The sequence below is a fragment of the Nerophis lumbriciformis genome, linkage group LG11 (genome assembly GCF_033978685.3).
Source record: "Nerophis lumbriciformis linkage group LG11, RoL_Nlum_v2.1, whole genome shotgun sequence".
Classification (NCBI taxonomy): domain Eukaryota; kingdom Metazoa; phylum Chordata; class Actinopteri; order Syngnathiformes; family Syngnathidae; genus Nerophis; species Nerophis lumbriciformis.
Genome location: NC_084558.2, coordinates 10,314,509 through 10,335,827, shown reverse-complemented (window position 1 = coordinate 10,335,827; position 21,319 = coordinate 10,314,509). Strand labels below are relative to the sequence as shown.

The window sequence follows — 21,319 nt, the reverse complement described above, 5'->3', positions numbered from 1 at the left end:
TACACGCTAACAGCCAATTAGGTAACAGTATCAACTATCAAGTTTAGTTGCGCTATTTTGTTGTCTCACAGTTGATTCTTTGCATGGAGTGAGAAGAGAAACTAAAAATGAGTACTGTAGAGAGCAAATAAATTGTCGATAAAACAGTTAAGTCACCTTGACAGAATGGCAGTTTTTTGGACTTTGTTGCAAAATGCAACATAGTCAGACCATTGTGGTCTGTAAATTATAGAAGGCGCTCGTCCCCACCACACCACCTTAGCTGCACTCACTCTTTAGCATGGTATAAGACCAGCAGAAAATAGTTCTCAGGTTTCTCTATGTTTACATTTTCACAATTTGCCCTTTGCACTTAACTTATACTTAATTAAGCATTACTAACGTCTTCCTTGTTTTTACACCTTAGTTTTAGGAGGTTATTGTCAAAGGAGAACTGCACTTTTTTGGAAGTTTGCCTATCGTTCACAATCCTTATGAGTGACAAGAAGACAAAAAGTTTTTTTTTTGGTTTTTTTTGCAGTCTAACATGTAAAAATCGGCTTGTGGCTAGCAATGCAGCTAATGGGAGCAATCAATTCTACCTCTAAATCACTTTAACAATGCATTCAAAAACCGCCAACAATATTTCATTCACGTTCCGTAACCCGTGTAATAACCAAACTGTAATGACATTGTTATTGTAAGAGCGAACACTGAGGAAGTATTTTTCTATCGTAGTAACACATCGGAATGCTTTTGGTATTAGCCATAAACACTAACTACGGCGATAGAATAGCTAGCTTCTACATCAGCACAAAACGCGTTTGAGTTTGTAATGCACAACACAGCGATAAGACACCAATTTGTACTGACTGAAAAACATGAACAATCATATTACAGTATCTGTAGCCCATATTTCATGTTTTGTTTGTACACAACAAGCTCGACAGCGTATGTGCTGTAGTTGTAATAACTCGCATGGCGTGCTGCATGTATCACGATCAATATAAAGTGTGACTCACTCGATAAGACAGTTTTCCGTTTGGTCCAGCTGGCCGGAGACGGTTTTTTTCGGTTTGTTTGGGTGAGCACTCCATTTATGTCGAAATAGCTTGGCTCCGAGCTCCACATTTACAGCAATAAATTCACGCAGACCTCACTCTCTCGCCTTTCGTCTGCTCCAACGTTTCACCCTTCCTCTGTGCTTGCTTCTAGAAGCCGTAATTTGTCCTTTGTATATTTCAGCTTCAAACAGATAAAATTTTGAATCCTCATTTGTGAAAAAATAGTCGTCTTCGTTGTCTGTTACCAAGTCTGCCATGATTATAACAAACTCGCGTTTGTTTCCAGAAGTAGGAACACACATTTGTTGCTCAAAGTCAGAAGTGTGCTGCTATGGAAACAAAAATCAATGCGCGGAGGAAATCAATGTCTTGGCAATTATTAAAATGACCAAAATACAGTAAATATTGTACATATTACATATTGTCAATAAGGTGTTTGGTACTATATTTTTTATATATATACTTGCAGTGTGTGTACAAAACATTGATGGAGGGTTTTCAAGTTGTCTTAGAGGGCTTTGAAGGCTACAACGATGACTCCCATTAGCCCCATTTTGCAAGCGTTTTTTTAATCATCTTTAAAATCCTAAAAATAAAATAAAAGGATGTGCGTTCTTGTTTCTCATAATGATTGTGAACAATAGGCAAACATTAAAAAAAAGAAAAAAACGTGCTGTTTCCCTTTAAGCGTTCAATGTGATTTTAGAAATGTGTTTACACTGATTGTTTTCCATCCTAAATAGCTGAGGGGACTATAATCAGAGGAAGGTTACATTTTAAACAAAAAGTTTTATATTTAATAGATTTTTCTTCTCATCCTTAATTTTGATAGGTTATTAAAAAATATCAATAATTATCGATATCGGCCAATATAAAACACATACAGTATCTTGATACAGTTTTCAGCCATATCGCCCAGCCCTACCATAAGGGTTGAAGAAAAGTAGTGTGTAAAATGTCAATGGAAATGTGAAACAGACAGACAAACCCAAGCAAATACATAACCAGTGAAATTCACAATTTTTTCTCTGTCCCCGATAGTGTGATAGTAAACGCCTCTTTGGCTCCATACAATCTTTTTTTTTTTAACTCCATACATAAATTTTAGAATTCCGTTCTATATCTTTTATACCTATTGTACCACCATAGTGTGTTTTTGTGGAATAAATAAACTGGAATTAAATGTCCATTAATTCAATGTGAAAACCCCTTACATTTATTGGTGCATTTTAAGTCAAACATAATAATGTTCTGACATAAATGTACCAGTGAATAAATGTACCAGTGAATGATGTAAAGAGTACTTTTGTAAGATACTTTTTTGAAACCTTTATTTTGAGCTATTATTGTGCTGTTCTTAAGGGTGCTTAAAGACCGCTACAATTTTGAGTGTGGAGACGAGGCTCTGTTGAAATAAAAAATAATCTATGTTAGCAGTCATTTCGTCAGACTCTGAGTTACACTTATCATGTTTATAGTATTGGAATATTAGCTAGCATTAGAAGCTGTCAAGTTATGAGTAACCCCAATGACAATTTAAGTTAATGACATATAAGATGCTACAATCCCTGGCATTGATTGTCTTGTTCCCAACAACACAATGAGATGACATGTGTTGCAAGTGTAAATGTTGCATTAGTGTTAGTTTTGTAGTTCGTTCGCAGACTGTTTCAAGTGGCCGTCATTTTTTAGATTGGAAGGGGACGATTGAGTGTTTTGGAGACGAACAAGCAGTGTTTGGATACATGATTTCCCCAGTCAAACATTCGTACATCCATGGTAACAGTCACATTTAAGTACATTTTCAAGAAATTCCGCATTGGATAGTAGATTTAGTTTTTATTGACCAATTCTGTGTTATGTACTGAAGAGGTTTGGATTTCAAAAATGCAAAGATGTCAAAAACAGTTCACTTCCTCTTAAATGTGAGGTCAGTAAAAGGGAAGCAATAAGAAAAGGTGACTGCGTGTTTAGGATAGCCGGGCAGACCTCACGACAAAAGAGGTCTTGAGGTAGGCAAAAAGGGCGATGTCCATAAAGAGAACTTGGCAACTGCCAGCTGAAAGCACTCAGCTTATAAAGAGAGCCAGCTGTGAAAGAAAAGAGTGAAAGAAAAAGAGAGGCAAGAAAGGCAGCACAACATATATAGGATATATATATATATATATATATATATATATATATATATATATATACATATATATATATATATTGTATATATATTCATATCATTTTTCGGACTATAAGGCGCACTTAAAATACTTAAATTTTCTCGAAACTCAACAGTGCGCCTTATATCCCGGTGCGCCTACTGTACGGAATAATTTTGGTTGTGCTTACGGACCTCAAAGCTATTTTATTTGGTACATGGTGAAATGATAAGTGAGACCAGTAGATGGCAGTCACACATAAGAGACATGTGTAGACTGCAATATGACTCAAGTAAACAACACCAAAATTGTATATGTTCCATTGAAAATATAGAACATTACACATGGCGCTCAAAAATCTATCAAAATGTTTTAGTACGACTTCGGTAAGCTATGAAGCCGCACCGCTTGATGGATTGTGCTGTGCTTCAACATACGAGTATTATTATGGTGTGTGTATACGGTAAGACATATTATCTGGCGTTTTGTTTCGCAATATTATGCAAAAGCAACTTTTTTTTTACCCTCTGGTACTTGCTGATCTGTATTTGGGATCTGCATAAGTCCTGAAAATGTGCGCCCGTCCGCCTTTGTAGTTCGTGCCGACACCGTAGTCGATAAACTTCTTCTTTTTCTCTATCTTCTTGTTATGGGACATTCATCCTCCGCTGTTGCCATTTATAATATAAAGTAGTGTAAAGTTCTTACTTATATCTGTCAGTAAAATCGCCATGAAAACGCTAAAACATACCGGTGTAGTGACTTTACATTATTCACCCAAGGAACTTTAGTTATTAGAGAGTTCCGGTCGGACGTTTTTTCACAGGACACATTTCATGTATTGTTGTTACACTAGTGAGCCAAGGATGAGGAGATGCTGCTCTGGTATTGATTTAAGTAAAGTCTGAATGTCATTAAAACAGTTAGCTCCGTCTTTTGACACTTCTTCCACTCCCGTCCTTGCACGCTACACCGCTACAACAATGACGGAGAAAAGACGCTGCCAAAGGTGAGCCACGTAAATAAGACCTCCCACAAAACGGCGCATTCTGAAGCGACTGTCAGAAAGCGGCTTGAAGATGATCTGTAAAACATAATCCATGCAACATTTTGACCAAAGAACCACCATCCTTTGTAACTTTTATACCAGTGTTGACAAAGCAGCATTGACACTTTCCCATCGCCTCCCTCCTCCTGAGTGGTTTGCTCACACAGTTCTGCACTAATTGTCAAGTTCACCAGAACAAAACAAAACATATATAAAATGTTAGATAGATGTCAATTAAATAAAAGTACAGGTAAATGGCCTTTTGAAGCACCGTGCAAAAAACAGTTATTTAAACAAGACTCTCGCCTCATGTGGTGTGTACCACCACTGCGGGCAATGTTTTGATTTTGCTTCCTGGTTTTAAAGCGTCACGACACGTGTTAACGCGTTAACGTTGACAACCCTAATATATACATATGTATATATATATATATGGATTGTATAGACTACCGTAGATACTGTATGCGCTGCCTGCTAAGTGATAAAACAAATACAAGTCCCTGCTTGGCGAGCAGGCATTCTTTTTTCATTGTTAGTGTCTTCCAAAAGCACAGACACATGAACTTGCAGCTGAAAGACGTGTGTCGTCTATCTCGTTCATATCTATGGCTGACAGACTTGTTGCCGTACTGTGTGGATATTCTTGCTTCTCCTGACTTATGAACCTACTTGCTAATTTCCTCTTCTTAGCTGGTTATTCTCTGCTGTAACACAGTTCCTATTAGCCTTCCGTTAAAGTGTGCAAAGCATGTGTTCCTTTCGTAGTTAACCACTTCACATTCAAGCCAACGCAGTGCCGTAACTAGCTTTTCTTCTTCAACTTCCTCCTCCGTATATGTCCACGCTAACCGAAAGAATGGTTCTCACATGGTTAGTTAGAAGCGGACCAGTGACGTGCGGTGAGGTTGATGGCTGGTGAGGCACTGACTTCATCACAGTCAGATTTACAAACATATGAACCCTAAAGAGTATCTTATTCACCATTTGATTGGCAGCAGTTAACGGATTATGTTTAAAAGCTCATACCAGCATTCTTCCCTGCTCGGCACTCAGCATCAAGGGTTGGAAATGGGGGTTAAATCACCAAAAATTATTCCCGGGCGCGGCGCCGCTGCTCCCCACTGCTCCCCTCACCTCCCAGGGGGTGATCAAAGGATGGGTCAAATGCAGAGGACAAATTTCACCACACCTAGTGTGTGTGTGACAATCATTGGTACTTTAACTTAACTTTAAACATACAAACTGTAGCACACAAAAAAGCACATTTAATTAAAAAAAACGTTACTATGGTTTTACCTTTATTTATAAGTGCGGGAACAGTGGTGTTCGTGTTGGAGGAGTTGTGAATGAATGAAATATGAAATCCGTGCTGCAGTCTGCAGGTGTACCTAATGTTGTGTCCCTGCAGTCGTTCACGGCTCCTCCGGCGCGAGCATTGTTGTTTTTGCACTTTTTGGCTTCTTGTTAAGTGACTTTTTTGGGTGGATTCGGTCTTGTATGTGGAGGGTTTGGGTGTGGGCTTTGGTCGGTATGGCGCTCCCGTCAGGGGGTGCAGTCTGCGCGGGGGTGCATTAACCGGCACCAGGAGGCGGGATTACTGCGAGCCTCACACAGTGCGTCTTCGCAGCAGTTTTATGATTGCTCAGCACAAGAAATACGTTACACACATACAGTTGTTGACAAAATACACTGTACATTATATACCTCAGCTAACTAAACTATGGAAATGTATAATATAGTTCATATAGCAATACGGTCTCACTGCACAGCAGGCCAGCAGTTAGCCGAGTCATTGCGCAATCCATGTTGAGGCACAACTGAGTGACGTGCCTCAACTGGCTGCTGATCACCGCACCGTCTCTTCTCAGTATTTGAACGGCAAATGTGAAAATTCAGCGATTTTGAATAAAAATAATCTAAAACTGGTGAAGTTAAATGGAAAATAACTTTATAGTATAATCACTGAATACATATAACAATTTAATTAATTTTTTTTCTTTTTACATTTTTTTTCTTTCCATGATGGCAGGTGAGGCCCTGCCTCCAGTGACCGCACGTCACTGAAGAAATAGAAATAATGCCGCATGTTAGAACCGTCTGTATTATTTCATCTAATATGAATCATGAATCGCCCACGTTCTAATCGTGATGTATCAGAGAATCAATCATTTTTCCCACTTCCAGACCCATGTAACAAACATAAAACAAATATAAGAAATGGTGACTCCCTATTAAGAGACGTATTACCCATCTATGAACAAGCTCATTGGTGTGTCTAGTGCAGGGGTTGGCAATCCAAAACGTTGAAAGAGCCATATTGGACCAAAAATACAAACAAACAAATCTGTCTGGAGCCGCAAAAATTGAAAAGCCGTACATACTGTAAGTCTTAAAATGAAGGCAACACATGACGTAAGTGTCTATTTTAGCTATAATAGCCTACTATCAAAATGACTATGTGTCGCAGGCTGAAGCAAATCTTTGTTGACAGAATAGTTGAAATGTAATATTTATTCTACACATTTTTACAACATTAGAAAGCATTAGTAAATCAGAGGCTACTTAAAAGGTGAGATAACTCCTGGAAATTACTGTCTTTTAATGGCCAAAGGTATAGATGTGTGTGTCCAAGTTAAAGGAAACGGCAGGCTGTCTTCTTTTAATAGATTTATTACAATTGTTGGCAAGCTCGGTAACGTTTACTGTGGTCTGGAACAACATGGCACACAAACAACTATCTGAAATGCAGCCAATATTACATACAGATAATATGTCATGAGACATGCAAAAGTAAATTATATCCAAAGTGGATAAAGGTAAAGGAAATTAAATGAGCTCAAATATACCTACAAATGAGGCATAATGATGCAATATGTACATACAGCTAGCCTAAATAGCATGTTAGAACTCCAACAAGTCAATAACATCAACAAAGCTCACCTTTGTGCATTCACACACAGCATGAAACGTTTGGTGGGTAAAATGAGACAAAGAAGGAGTGGAAGATTTTACATGTAAACAAACTTTTGCGTCACAGTCCACACTATGGTGAGTTCGAGAACCGCCAAAATTAGTAGGACAAAACAATGTTCACCAAATACTTGTCAGGACGTGGACTATGGAGTGGTTGCTTCCCCGAGATGCAAGTGAACTTGGACCGGACATGGCGTGAAGGTAATGACATCTTTTAATTTTAACACTCAAAAGGAACAAACAAAAAGCGCTCACAGCGGAGGTACAAAACGTGGCTATGAAAATAAAACACTCGCACGAAGGCAGAACTATGGAAAAAACAAAACTTGCAAACTATGGCCTGAATAAAGAGAACTTACTTGGAACGAGAAAAGGACATGAAAAAGAGCAGCATGGATATCAACAAGGGTGTGTAGAGAGCAGTGACGTGCGGTCAGGGCCTCACCTGCCATCATGGAAAGAAAAACAATGTAAAAAGAAAAAAAATTAATTAAATTGTTATATGTATTCAGTGATTATACTATAAAGTAATTTTCCATTTAACTTCACCAGTTTTAGATTTTGTTTATTCAAAATCGCTGAATTTTCACATTTGCCGTTCAAATACTGCGAAGAGACGGTGCGGTGATCAGCAGCCAGTTGAGGCACGTCACTCAGTTGTGCCTCAACATGGATTGCTGACTTGGCTAACTGCTGGCCTGCTGTGCAGTGAGACCGTATTGCTATATGAACTATATTATATATTTCCATAGTTTAGTTAGCTGAGGTATATAATGTACAGTGTATTTTGTCAACAACTGTATGTGTGTAAAGTATTTCTTGTGCTGAGCAATCATAAAACTGCTGCGAAGACGCACTGTGTGAGGCTCGCAGTAATCCCGCCTCCTGGTGCCGGTTAATGCACCCCCGCCGCAGAATGCACCCCCCGACGGGAGCGCCACACCAACCAAAGCCCACACCCAAACCCTCCACGTGCAAGACCGAATCCACCCAAAAAAAGTCACTTAACAAGAAGCCAAAAAGTGCAAAAACAACAATGCTCGCGCCGGAGGAGCCGTGAACGACTGCAGGGACACAACATTAGGTACACCTGCAGACTGCAGCACAGATTTCATATTTCATTCATTCACAACTCCTCCAACACCAACACCACTGTTCCCGCACTTATAAGTAAAGGTAAGACCATAATAACGTTTTTTTAATTAAATGTGCTTTTTTGTGTGCTACAGTTTGTATGTGTAAAGTTAAAGTTAAGTTAAAGTACCAATGATTGTCACACACACACTAGGTGTGGTGAAATGTGTCCTCTGCATTTGACCCATCCCTTGATCACCCCCTGGGAGGTGAGGGAAGCAGTGGGCAGCAGCGGCGCCGCGCCCGGGAATAATTTTTGGTGATTTAACCCCCAATTCCAACCCTTGATGCTGAGTGCCAAGCAGGGAAGAATGCTGGTATGAGCTTTTAAACATAACCCGTTAACTGCTGCCAATCAAATGGTGAATAAGATACTCTTTAGGGTTCATATGTTTGTAAATCTGACTGTGATGAAGTCAGTGCCTCACCAGTCATGAACCTCACCGCACGTCACTGGTAGAGAGTGATGTCGCCAGAAAGACAGCCTGGCAACTGGAAGCTTAAATAATAGTGACATGATTAGTGACAGCAGGTGCGTGACTCAAAATGTGAAAACGTGAGACAGGTGCGTGACATGAGGATGTGAACCAGGTGAAACTAATGGTTGCTATGGTGACAAAGCAAGAAAGTGCAACCAGGAACTAAAAAGTGTCCAAAAACCAAGCAAAACATAACTAAACAAAACATGATCACAGACATGACAATACTCATATTAAACATATTAAACAGTGGGCTTTCTAACAATTGGGAAGGTTTGTGTCATGTTTGTCCTCAAACAAAAAACATACTAAAACAAAAAATATATGTTTCCCCCATCTTTTTCCATTTTCAATCCTTTAGCCACGAGGGCGGCGCAAAAGAGCCGCGGGTTGCTGACCCTGGTCTAGTGGGACAGGCAAAAGTTAAGTCGGAGAAATTGAGGTTGTTTATAAATAATTTTATGTTTCTGTGCGGCCCGGTAGCAAATGAGTCACTATATTTTAACTGTAACAGTTGCCATGACCAAATACCCACAGACAATGACAACAGCTATGTTATTATATGGCTATTTAATACATACATCACCTGTTAGCTATTTATTTTTTCTTCTTAAATTGTGTTTACATTGTCTGGAAATTCCCTCATCCAGATATCCTTATTGTCGGTAGAGCGAAATGAAGATGTCTAAGTCAATGCCACACATTTAAAACCAGAGCTGCTTGTGCATTGTTGCATCTCAGCTGCATCCGATGCCTAAACGCTATCATTATCAGCGCTATTGACGAGGCACAGTGGAGCCTTAAGGAGGATTTACATCTGTGGTCTTTCGAGCCCACTTTTAGGTTTGGCAATTAGTAAACAAAGATGTCCTCTTACTTTCTTCATCGCTGACACAAAGCACCGCCACAACCAAGACTACACTGTCAACGATGAGCTGGTATCTTTGCAACACCTCGATTTTAAACAATGTGCTCTCAACCAATGATTGTAACCTCTTACTAAATAAAACAAGCTGATATCAAACATCCACCAAGTAGGCAGAAAAATGGCACTAAATCCTCAGTTTTACACGGAAAATGCATTCCTAAACAACCCCAACAATGCAATCAGACAAATAAATATACTCACCCCAAGCAATTCATCGTCTTAGTGCTCTGCCATGCATGCTTACCCACTCAGACCAAAGCACAGTTGCCACCACCAGGTGGTCAACACAGTGTTAGACACTCCTCCTGCAAAATGCCAGCGTCTCTGAGGGTGATAAAAGATACGGCGGGCTTCCTTCCCCACACTTCAATAGATAGACAAAAAACAACAGAACACAAGACTAATGCCACTTGAGGCGATTGTGCAGAATAACACTGCAAGCGGTCTCATTATCACACATAAAGGACGAGTCGTTGAATTATTCATGGCCACACACAAGCTAGAAACACACTTGAACTGTAATCATCAGTTTAAAAAGTGGTTAGAAAAATAAACCTGTCAGTTCTTATGATTCTTATGTAGTGTAAATACTGTAGTACAGTAGTTGTGGGTAAGCAGCCATGTAGTGTAGTAAGAGAATAATTGGCTGCTTTTCATTGGCTTTACTTCTGTAATCTGCGGACAAACTGTCTGGGGATGTAGAGGGAAAAAAACTGCTAGTTTGGCATTCCGTCTTTTTAGGCCATTTAGAGTTGCTCCAATTTCAGGAGTAAAATGAAACACCAGATGGACTGATTAACAAATGTTTAAAGATTAAAATAAAAAAATAAAGGCTGACTGCAAAGCAGCATCTCTTGCTAGAGAGTGAAACGCCAGTATGTTATGAATTTGCTTTGGTTTATCTGTTTGTCTGTTTGTTAGTTAGCATCATAACTCAATATGTTATAGGCGGATTTTGATTCAAGAGATTACATTTCGGGGGTGATCTGGATCACCGTTGGGATTCAGGATTTTTTTTCGGATTCTTCATTATTGGGATTTAGAGCCTGTCAAAGGTCTGCACTCTCCAAGTGGTTTTCTAATTACCTAATATAATATAATTAATTAATGCTATGCATCACTATTTTGTTTGTTAGCAACATAACTACAACAGTAATTGGTGGATTTTGGTGAAACTTTCAGGAAAACTGAAAAAATAACTTGATTAGAATTTGGGGGTGTTCTGGATAATTTCTACTACGTTTCCTTACGTATTCTATACAAGCCTGAACTTCTCTCTGTGTGTTTATGCTTGCGGCTCCGCCTCCACCCACAGGGACAAAGAGTGTTTAAGTGATGTTTTTAGTACTCATGTGGGCTTCCTCTCCCACAGGTGGACCGCCAATCCCAGTTCATCCAGGGTTACAAAGTTGTGTACAGGCAGACATCCGGACTGCCCGCTCCGGGACACTGGCAGACGCAGGACATCAAGGTCCCGTCCGAGTGTAGCGTGGTCCTCTCGCCGCTAAAGAAGGGCATCGTGTACGAGATCAAAGCCCGGCCGTACTTCAACGAGTTCCAAGGCATGGACAGCGAATCCAGGACGGCGTTGACCACAGAGGAAGGTATGACGCTGAAGAAAAGCGATGAACTTTGTCTATCTCGCAGGGTGGCGGCTGACTCATGACCCCCGAGGGCAGTGTTTGTCATATCACTGGCGAACACATCTTTTGGAGACAAAAAGCATGTCTGCGCCCGTCGCTCCGACCTTCCGAATGTGCCTTTTTTTTCCTCCTTGTTTACGAAGAAGGGGCTGTTTGTGTATCCCGGCTCCTAATCCATCACCCGGCAGCCGCAGGGCCGAGGTGTGATTGGAGCCCGCACACACTCACTGTCATGCGTTCGTTACGTCTCGTCTCGATTACTGTAACGTATTATTTTCGGGTCTCCCTATGTCTAGCATTAAAAGATTACAGTTGGTACAAAATGCGGCTGTTAGACTTTTGACAAGAACAAGAAAGTTTGATCATATTACGCCTATACTGGCTCACCTGCACTGGCTTCCTGTGCACTTAAGATGCGACTTTAAGGTTTTACTACTTACGTATAAAATACTACAGGGTCTAGCTCCGTCCTATCTTGTCGATTGCATTGTACCATATGTCCCGGCAAGAAATCTGCGTTCAAAGAACTCCGGCTTATTAGTGATTCCCAGAGCCCAAAAAAAGTCTGCGGGCTGTAGAGCGTTTTCTATTCGGGCTCCAGCACTATGGAATGCCCTCCCGGTAACAGTTAGAGATGCTACCTCAGTAGAAACATTTAAGTCCCATCTCAAAACTCATTTGTATACTCTAGCCTTTGAATAGCCCCCCTTTTTTAGACCAGTTGATCTGCCGTTTCTTTTCTTTTCTCCTCTGTTCCCCCCTATCCCTTGTGGAAGGGGAGACACACAGATCCGGTGGCCATGGATGGGGTGCTGGCTGTCCGGGGTCGGGACCCGGGGTGAACCGCTCGCCTGTGTATCGGTTGGGAACATCTCTGCGCTGCTGACCCGTCTCCGCTCGGGATGGTTTCCTGCTGACCCCACTGTGGACTGGACTCTTACTGTTATGCTGGATCCACTATGGACTGGACTCTCACAATATTATGTTAGACCCACTCGACATCCATTGCATTCGGTCTCCCTAGAGGGGGGGGGTTACCCACATATGCGGTCCTCTCCAAGGTTTCTCATAGTCATTCACATCGACGTCCCACTGGGGTGAGTTTTTCCTTGCCCTTATGTGGGCTATACCGAGGATGTCGTTGTGGCTTGTGCAGCCCTTTGAGACACTTGTGATTTAGGGCTATATAAAAAAACATTGATTGATTGATTGATTGATTGATGTGAAGATGACGGTTGCGTTTGATTGCTACATGCTTTGACAAGGCCATGAAGCATTGTGGCACAATACTGCACACACAGTAACAAGTTTATGCGCGGAAGAATTTGCTCTTTCGACCCGCGCTGGAAATTGCTCTATAGAATAAAGTAGATATAAAACAGCAAAATCTCACGGCAGGACAAATACATCAAAGGATGAGTACAATAGATATTTTCATAAAGGGTGTAAAACTACTGTAGTGCTTTAACATAGCAGCACTTTTCTTTAAAAAGTTGAATAATTAAATGTTGACTTCTTAGCATCAGCAGGTAAGGTACTCAGTTTTCCAGTTAATTCAATATAAGTGGGATTTAAGTTGGAAATAAGGAAGTTACTGCGAAGGCAAATATTACCTTAATTTGTTACCTTATGTTACAAAACATGGTTGTTTTATGCCCCTTGAAAAAACTTGTGAACTAAGAAATACACCAAAAGCATCAAGGCACACCTGTCTCCATTAGGGAGTCATAATAATGTTCTGAAGGCAGGGAATTTTCCAAACATGTTTTTTGGGCTGTGATCTTGTCTCACACTTATAATAACTCATAATTGGCCATAGTTTTCATTGTACTGACAAGAGGGTTTATTTTGTTTAATTATTCTACTATCGAACAAACGTGCCCAGCTGCTGACACCGGTGCAAAGAGTGAACCCTCTTGCAGCCTGTTTGAAAGCAACAGAAAAACAAAACAAACACAAGCAGACATGACATTTTCATTTATCCTTAAATTAGTTACCTTGCCAGTGGGTTACGTATTTGCTGGGGTTTATAAGTCTGTCTTTTTGTTGGCTAGCAACATAACTCAAAAGGTTATGGGCAGATTTTGATAACAATTTCAGGAAATATCAGAAATAAGATAGAACAAGAGAATACATCCGGATCAGTGTCTGGATTCATGATTTTTTTTTAAAGGATTTTTTACTATTGGGATAGGGCTTGGCGAAAGACAGCACTTTTCTAGTTGATAATGTTTTTTTGTCAAGCGCTAATATTTCACAATTTATTCAACTGTCCTTGAATGCACCATGTGCTATGAGACAAAGTGAAACTGGCGCTGCCACAGAGTACTCAGCAGTTAGTATGAATCTTTTTTTTTCTATCCTCATCCTTACGGCACCCCCTAGAGAGTGCTGCCTTGGGCTGCTGTGCATCTTATCTAAAAACGCTGCTGCAGTAAACAAAATTCAAAACTGTGTAGCATTATTAATAAAACATAAAAAACTGCCAACTGCTGGCAGGTAATTGTCCAATAAATACAATTGTCATATTAAAAAAATCAATATATAAGAATGTAGGAGGCCATTTTGATACATTTTGTGCATTAAAGATGCTGAAACCAATCCAATGTAGGTCAATATACACTACTGTATTATAAGCTATGGGCTTCATGATACAGGCGACAAAAAAAAATTACTGTAAAGATTTTCAAGCCTCCGCTTTTCCTTGGCACTGTCGCCAGTAAAAGGCTTCCACGCCAAATTCCTGCCTTTAAGGCACACTATACTCGGCTTGTGGAGATGCATCGCAATGTTGAATACACACTTCCTGTCTCTCACATTAAACAGGCATGAGATGTTTCCGTCTATAGTCGGAAAGCCGTCTTTTTTTATCTGTGTACAAATATAAAAAAATATTTTCCGTTTTTCTTCGCTTTTTCCAACCTACAGTGTGTGTTAAAATCTTGATCAGTCTCTTTGCCATACCTGTCAACAACTACGGTTTTCCCGTAATGAGTACGCTTTTTGATAATCCAGTGATAAAAACGAACAGTTTTCCATTAAAAATGATTAACTTAAAAATGGAAGCTACGTAGCAGGGGACAAAATATATGGGAAACATCAATGATGATTGGTTGGTTTACGTATAAGAAAATCCATGATTGGTTGGTTGGTTTACTATGATGAGTCACAATTGGTTAAGATTAGGGCAAAACATTAGGGACAGGCCAATCAAAGGCAAGATAGGGCGGGTCATCGAACCAGGAAAGGAAATCGCAACAGACACGCACATCCCGAATGACGACGAGAGAGTCCGGTCTCCCCGAGAGGGGGGGGGGGGGGGGGGTCAACTACATATGCGGTCCTCTCCAAGGTTTCTCATAGTCATTCACATCGACGTCCCATTGGGGTTGTGAGTTTTTCCTTGTCCTTATGTGGGCTCTGTACCGCGGATGTCGTTGTCGCTTGTGCAGCCCTTTGAGACACTTGTGATTTAGGGCTATATAAATAAACATTGATTGATTGACATTGAGAGTCGGAGAAAAGAAGAGGGAATATTCAAGCGGGCGGTTTATATATTTATAAAAACTAGTGGAAGATGACATAGGGATTTTCTTCCTTAGATTTTTCTTTTAGTGATGTAGACGACGTCCAGGAAACCCAAAATGCGTCTACTTGGCCACATTTGGACAAATGTATGAGTCTGGATAAAACTATGCCCAACACATTCATTTTAGTTGTTTACCATGTAAGCCCAAATCAAAACTGCTCTCAACATGGAAGACGTGGGATACACATTTAAGAACACACATGATTGTGACAGACGTGATGACTTTTGCTACAGTATAGCCTGTCTAAATGCTACATTTCATTTTAATTGGTGTTTTACAACGAGACAGTAGCTGACATTTTGTTCATTAGGGACCGCAATGTCCCTTTGGGACAGAGGACCCTAATCTAATTGTAAGGTTTTATTATTATTATTCCGCCGCCTCTTTGAGCTGTAATTTGACCCCCTCAACATGCTTCAAAACTCACCATATTTGACACACACATCAGGACTGGCAAAAATTGCCATCTAATAAAAAACCAAACCCCAAAACTCAAAATTGCGCTCTAGCGCTCCCTAGGAAAAAACACAGACAAAACTGCTTGTAACTTCCGGTAGGAATGTCGTAGTGACATGAAACAAAAACCTTTATGTAGGTCTGACTTAGACCTAGATTTCATTCATTGACATTCTTCAGCAAAAATCAACAGGAAGTTGGCAATTCCCCCTTCAAAACAAAAGTTTAGTATAAACTGTCACTTTTGCCTCTTTGGGCTGTAATTTGATCCCCTTAACATGCTTCAAAACTCACCAAACTGGACACACACATCAGAACTGGCAAAAATTGCGATCTAATAAAAAAACAACAACCCCAAAACTCAAAATTGCGCTCTAGCGCCCCCGAGGAAGAAAACACAGACACAACTGCTCCTAGGAAGAAAACTCAGACAAAACTGCCTGTAACTTCCAGTAGGAATGTCTTAGAGACATGAAACAAAAACCTTTATGTAAGTCTTACTTAGACCTACATTTCATATATCAACAACCCCCAGCAAAAATCAACAGGAAGTTTGCAATTCCCCCTTCAAAACAAAAGTTTTGTAAAAACCGATCACCTTTTTTCAAACATTATCTCCTCTGAGCGCGTTTGTCGTGTCAGCTTCAAACTAACACAGGAGAGAGATTGAACCCTTCTGATTAAAAGTTGACCAAAGAGTTTTAATTACTGCTCCGGTTTGGATTTTATGTGCCGTCAAAGTCGGTCCCGTCCATCGCTGCTTGCAGCTTTAATTATTTCTACTTTTTATATTTTGACATTGAATAGTTGAATCATTTTTGAAACATAAACAACATGATTGTAAGATATTTGTTATTCCCTGCTATAAATCACAAATGGCTATTCAGATAAAGGAAGTTAGCTAATAGCTGGATCTGGCTGGGGACCTGCGGCCCTCCAGACCCCCTGCTTATTTTCAGTCTTTTTCATTAAGTTCAAATCACATGCCTGATTAAATATTAGTACACTGCACACACACTTCTCTTTTTTTAAAGTAAATCTGTACAGCAAATATGGGCATCTACATCAACAATATGATTTGCCTGAGTAGCTGGACAGGACAAAAAAATAAAATAACAAAAATATCAGTACACTGATGTACCGAACCAAAGAGTCCCTAGAACATTTTTTAAATTGTAACAAACTTTATTCCAGTATTTACTTTTGCTAATTGTCAACAACAATCCCTTACAGTTTCACTGAGACTGCAAGAGACTTAGAAGGTCATGTGGATTTATCCTGGGTGGCAGATGGAGCCTACTTAAATCTAAAGTCTATTGTTTCCGTGAAAAGACTAATAGAATTGTATGGAAAAGGAAGTGCCAGTTTACATGTTAGCACCAATTAATCCTTGTAGATCAGGGGTGTCCAAACTTCCACTGAGGGCCACACTGAAAATTAAAGGCTCTGGGGGCCCACTTTGATCGTTCTAATTGTGAAATTGTTGTGATGGTTTGTGTGTTTCAGACATGCTTATTTTAACAAGTTACAACATGTCTAAAACAGATTACCGTATTTTTCAGACCATGAGGCGCACCGGCAAGGCGCACTGTCGATAAACGGTTCTATTCGGGTCTATTTTCATACATACACCAGAAGGCGCATTAAGGTGGTCATATTGTGATTTGTTTTTCTACATTAAAACACTTCCTTGTGGTCTGCATAACGTGCAATGATGGTTGTTTGGCCAACATTTTGCATAGATTATGTTGTACAGACCATCTTCAAGCCGCTTTCTGATAAACTCTTCAGAATGTGTCGTTTGGTGCGCGGTCTTTTTAACGTGGCTTCACTTCGACTGTGTCTTCTCCTTGCATCTTTGTTGTAGTTTTTAGTGCTTCCATAGCGACTATACTCACAAATTAAGTTCGAATTATACACTACTTTTTAGTAGAAATGGCAACAGTTGAGGATGAATGCCCCACAAAAAAAAGATAGAGAAAAAGAAGGAGCTTATTGACTACGGCACAGACTAAAATGGCGGACGCACACAAATTTGTGGGACTTATGCAGATCCCAAATACATATTCGCAAGTACTAAAAAGGTAAGACAAGTTTGTTTTGCATAATAGGGCGAAACAAAACGGCAGATAATATTTCTTCCAGTAGATGGCGTTTTGGGCTCCTTATACACACACCATAGTAATACTCGTATGTTGAATGAAGCACAGTACGTCTGACTACGGTAGCTATAATGCTCCGACAATCCATCGAGTGGTGCTGCTTCGTGGCTTACCAAAGTCGTACTAAAACATTTTGACAGATCTTTCAGCGGCATGTGTTATGTTCTATATTCTCAGTGAAACAGAAAAGTTTTGGTCTTGCTCGCTAGATTCTAGATGCTAGATGTTATGAAACAACAGGCGTCAACCAGCAGTACACATGTATCTCATATGTGTGACTGCCTTACAAGTCACATTTATCATTACAGCATGTACCACATAAAATTGGTTCGAGGTCGGTAAGCACAACCAGAATTTTTACGTAAATACATAAGGCGCACTCTCAATTATTGAGAAAATGAAAGGATTTTAAGAGTGTCTTGTAGTCCGAAAAATACGATATATGGAGAAATGCATAACAAGGATTGCATATTCAATTCTTGCAGCTCTTACATTTATATTTCAAAGTTCAGTCAAAAACACTTCAATATTGAGTGGAAACCAACAGATTGCAGCAAAATAAGAATGAAAGTAATGTGCTAAGCTTGTATTAATGTCAAAAACTCTCACCTGATGCTGGAGATGAGCTGTCGATGGTCATCGGTGGTGAGGATTTCGGGCAAGACGGAAGCCAACCATTCCACTTTCTTCTCAGCTGCGTACTGCTTCAACACGCCAAAAAGTCGCTCCTTCACTTCGGGCTCGTCGCTTAAAATCTGCTCCACCTGCCGGTGTCAGAATATTTTGGATCGTCTCAGGTTAGAATTTGAGCAATGCTTCCCTTACCTTCCTGTTGAACTCCAGAGCCTTGTATTTGCGGTCCAGCCTTGCGCCTTCCCCTCCGATCTGACTGTCATCCAGGCTGATGCTACGTTGCTGCCTTGCGCCGAGTCCCAGCACGCCCAGACGCAGTGTCCTCCCCTGGGATGACTTGATAAGCGCCGCGGCTGTCTCATGCTGCCTGACAGGGATACCGTTGACCTCCATGACGCAGTCGCCCGCCCTCAAACCCGCACGGCCTGCCGGGGAGCACGGCGAGCAGTCCTCCACCAGCAGTGGGCAGTCTCCCACGATAGTGAACCCCAATCGACCATCCGGACCAGGTATGATGTCCATCTGTAAAGCAGCAACGCAGAATAAAGCAAAATAGCAGAATCGTTTTGAAAAGTACAGAGAGACAAGCGGTAGAAATTGGAAGTACAGATGACCTGCTGTATGCGGGACACAACTCCGATGCTGGGGGGGATGTTCTTCTGAGTCTGGGCGATGGCAATGACGGCTAGCGGCGGCAACGTTGACACATTGTGGCCCTCAATTTCCAGCACCTGGTCTCCAGCCTGCAGCCCAGCCAGGTGAGCACTGCTTCCTTCCTCCACAGACAGGATGTAGCTCGGTCCATTCCCGCCCAACCGGAAGCCAAACTCATCAGGCCAGCCATGGTTGGACGTCGGCATGCTGAGGACTGGAGGGAGGGGAGGAAGCGGCCTTTAGAGGAATGACTGTACTGCCCAGGCTTTTTGGGGCTCTAAACAAGATTTTGTTTGTGGCCCTCATTTTAGTTTTCAATATTACTTGTGTAACACGTTATAGGCGCCTGACTGCAGCCTAGCGATTATTGTAATACAGTATTCCCCAGCCACATCGACTTGTAATGGTGATTAAGTGGGTGTTATTTCATCTTTAGAGGGCTTAACAGGGTTTTTTTTGCTCTAGTTAAAAAATATTCCATTTAAAATCAATATTTTGTGAAAATTAACAGTGATAAACAACTGTTTATTAGACTTAGAATAAGTCTAATAAACACTTAGACTTAGACAAACTTTATTGATCCACAAGGGAAATTGTGCCACACAGTAGCTCAGTTACAAAGAATGGAAAGTGCAAGGATGGAAAGGATAATGCAGGTATAAAGTAGACTAACAATGTACCATAGTAGCAATATAAAATATAACATATATGTAATATTTACATATTATATATACAGTATAAAATATATACTGATACATTATATTATTATATTATATTATATTTTTACATAATATATACAATATACAGTATAACAAATCCCAATTACCATGTGCAATACTACAGTATATGTAACGGCTGCAGCAAAAAAAGGGCAGCATAAAATAGAGTAGATCCAGCAGAAAATATACATTATAAACAAAGAGAGGTAGCTAACATAGAAGCGGTCAGGTAATAGACAGATATCATCTATTGCTGTATGACGAGTGATTATACAGCTGGATGGAGTGCGGAATGAAGGAGTTCTTGAATCGAACACTGTGGGAACGAAGCTGAAGAAGCCTGTTGGAGTATGAGCTTTGCTGTCACTCAATTGTATGGTGGAGCGGGTGGGCAGGATTGTCCACGATGGCGAGGAATTTGTCCTCCCGTCCCTCAATGACACAAACCCCTCCAACTGCGTGCTAATAAATTGACCGGCTTTCCGGATCAGTTTGTGAATCCGGTTTAAGTCCCTTTTGCTGGTGCTGCTCCCCCAAAAATCCACTGCAAAGTACAGGCCACTGGCCACAACAGATTGAAAAAAAGTTCTCCAACAGCTTGCTGCACACATTAAAGGACCTAAGCTTCCTCAGGAAAAAGAGTCTGCTCATGCCCTTCTTGTATACAGCTTTGCTGTTGTCCTTCCAGTGCAGTCTGCTGTTCAAGTGGACTCCCAGGTACCGGCCCTGGTTTTTTTGACCAAAAGTAAATTTGGGTATGGGAGCCTGAGTGTGTGCATGAGAGACACAACCAACAAAAATACAGTTTAAGTACATTTATAATTAGATATTAAGAAATAATGTACAGTAGGGAAGGGATTCATATGGCCCCATTCCTGGGTGGAACTCGCTTGAGAGGAAGAGGGGGGTGGAGGGGGTTAATCATCTTACAATGCAGTCTGCTGAAAATGATGGAAAACGCCACTCCACATAGCAACTGATGCTGTGGTCTAAGTTACAATTGCCACCCTACTGCCACCTGGCGGCTAAAGTGGATAATGAATGTCCCAAATTCGTCACATTTCATGTGTCAGGTAAACCGCGACAAAATGGGGCCATATGAACCCCCTTCCCACTGTATTATTAATATTTTACAAGCTCTGTAAAGATTAGTATTTACTATAAAAATAACATATGAACAACAAACAAAAAAAAGACTACAATTTAGTTCACTCCAATATGTTGAAGGGTCATGTGTTTATATGACAGATAAGTCTAAAGTTTACACGGAAAGATTAGAAAAATCTCCAACCACAGTGAAGTCAATCCAAAACCGACATTAATTGAAAAAGTAAACAGAACACATTAAAAAGGCATAATCTATTTTAAAAAAAATATTTAGACATTATATAGTTAGAAAAAAGGTTTGACTACAATATAAACTTAAGTTATACAGTCGTTTTAGAAATACGGCTGGAAATCTGTCACGATAACAGCGTTCGAAATGATTCTTAATTAGCGATTACATCTACAGGTTTTGAAAAGACGCGGCTGCAATGCTGCTGAACCACACTTAAACTAAGTTGACTCACTGCTGAACAAGAGTTTAGCCGAAACCAAGTATAATTGTATCCATGAGGCTATTCAGTCTATCAAAGTAGAACAAGCAAACCGTTAACAACCACGTTGACGATCAGCTACTGAAGTGACCAGTCACCATAATAATGC

The 21,319-nt window shown here is 40.4% G+C and overlaps 1 protein-coding gene and 1 long non-coding RNA gene across 3 annotated transcripts in view; one reads left to right on the top strand and one right to left on the bottom strand.

Moving 5' to 3' along the window:
* LOC133610790 (uncharacterized) overlaps positions 1 to 11,699 on the top strand; it is a 56,057-nt gene extending 44,358 nt beyond the window's left edge. Inside the window, exon 4 of the long non-coding RNA XR_009815927.2 lies at positions 11,128 to 11,699. This is a non-coding gene — a long non-coding RNA (uncharacterized lncRNA). The remainder of the gene's footprint in view (positions 1 to 11,127) is intronic.
* grid2ipb (glutamate receptor, ionotropic, delta 2 (Grid2) interacting protein, b) overlaps positions 1 to 21,319 on the bottom strand; it is a 74,685-nt gene that overhangs the window by 44,233 nt on the left and 9,133 nt on the right. For both annotated transcript variants that reach the window (XM_072914073.1, XM_061967428.2), the window contains 3 exons: positions 18,854 to 19,107; positions 18,432 to 18,761; positions 18,216 to 18,370 (listed from right to left, as the gene is read on the bottom strand). In XM_072914073.1, coding sequence (XP_072770174.1) covers positions 18,216 to 18,370; positions 18,432 to 18,761; positions 18,854 to 19,099 — 731 coding nt within the window. In that variant the 5' untranslated portion in view covers positions 19,100 to 19,107. Of the gene's footprint in view, positions 1 to 18,215; positions 18,371 to 18,431; positions 18,762 to 18,853; positions 19,108 to 21,319 lie in introns of those variants that run through there.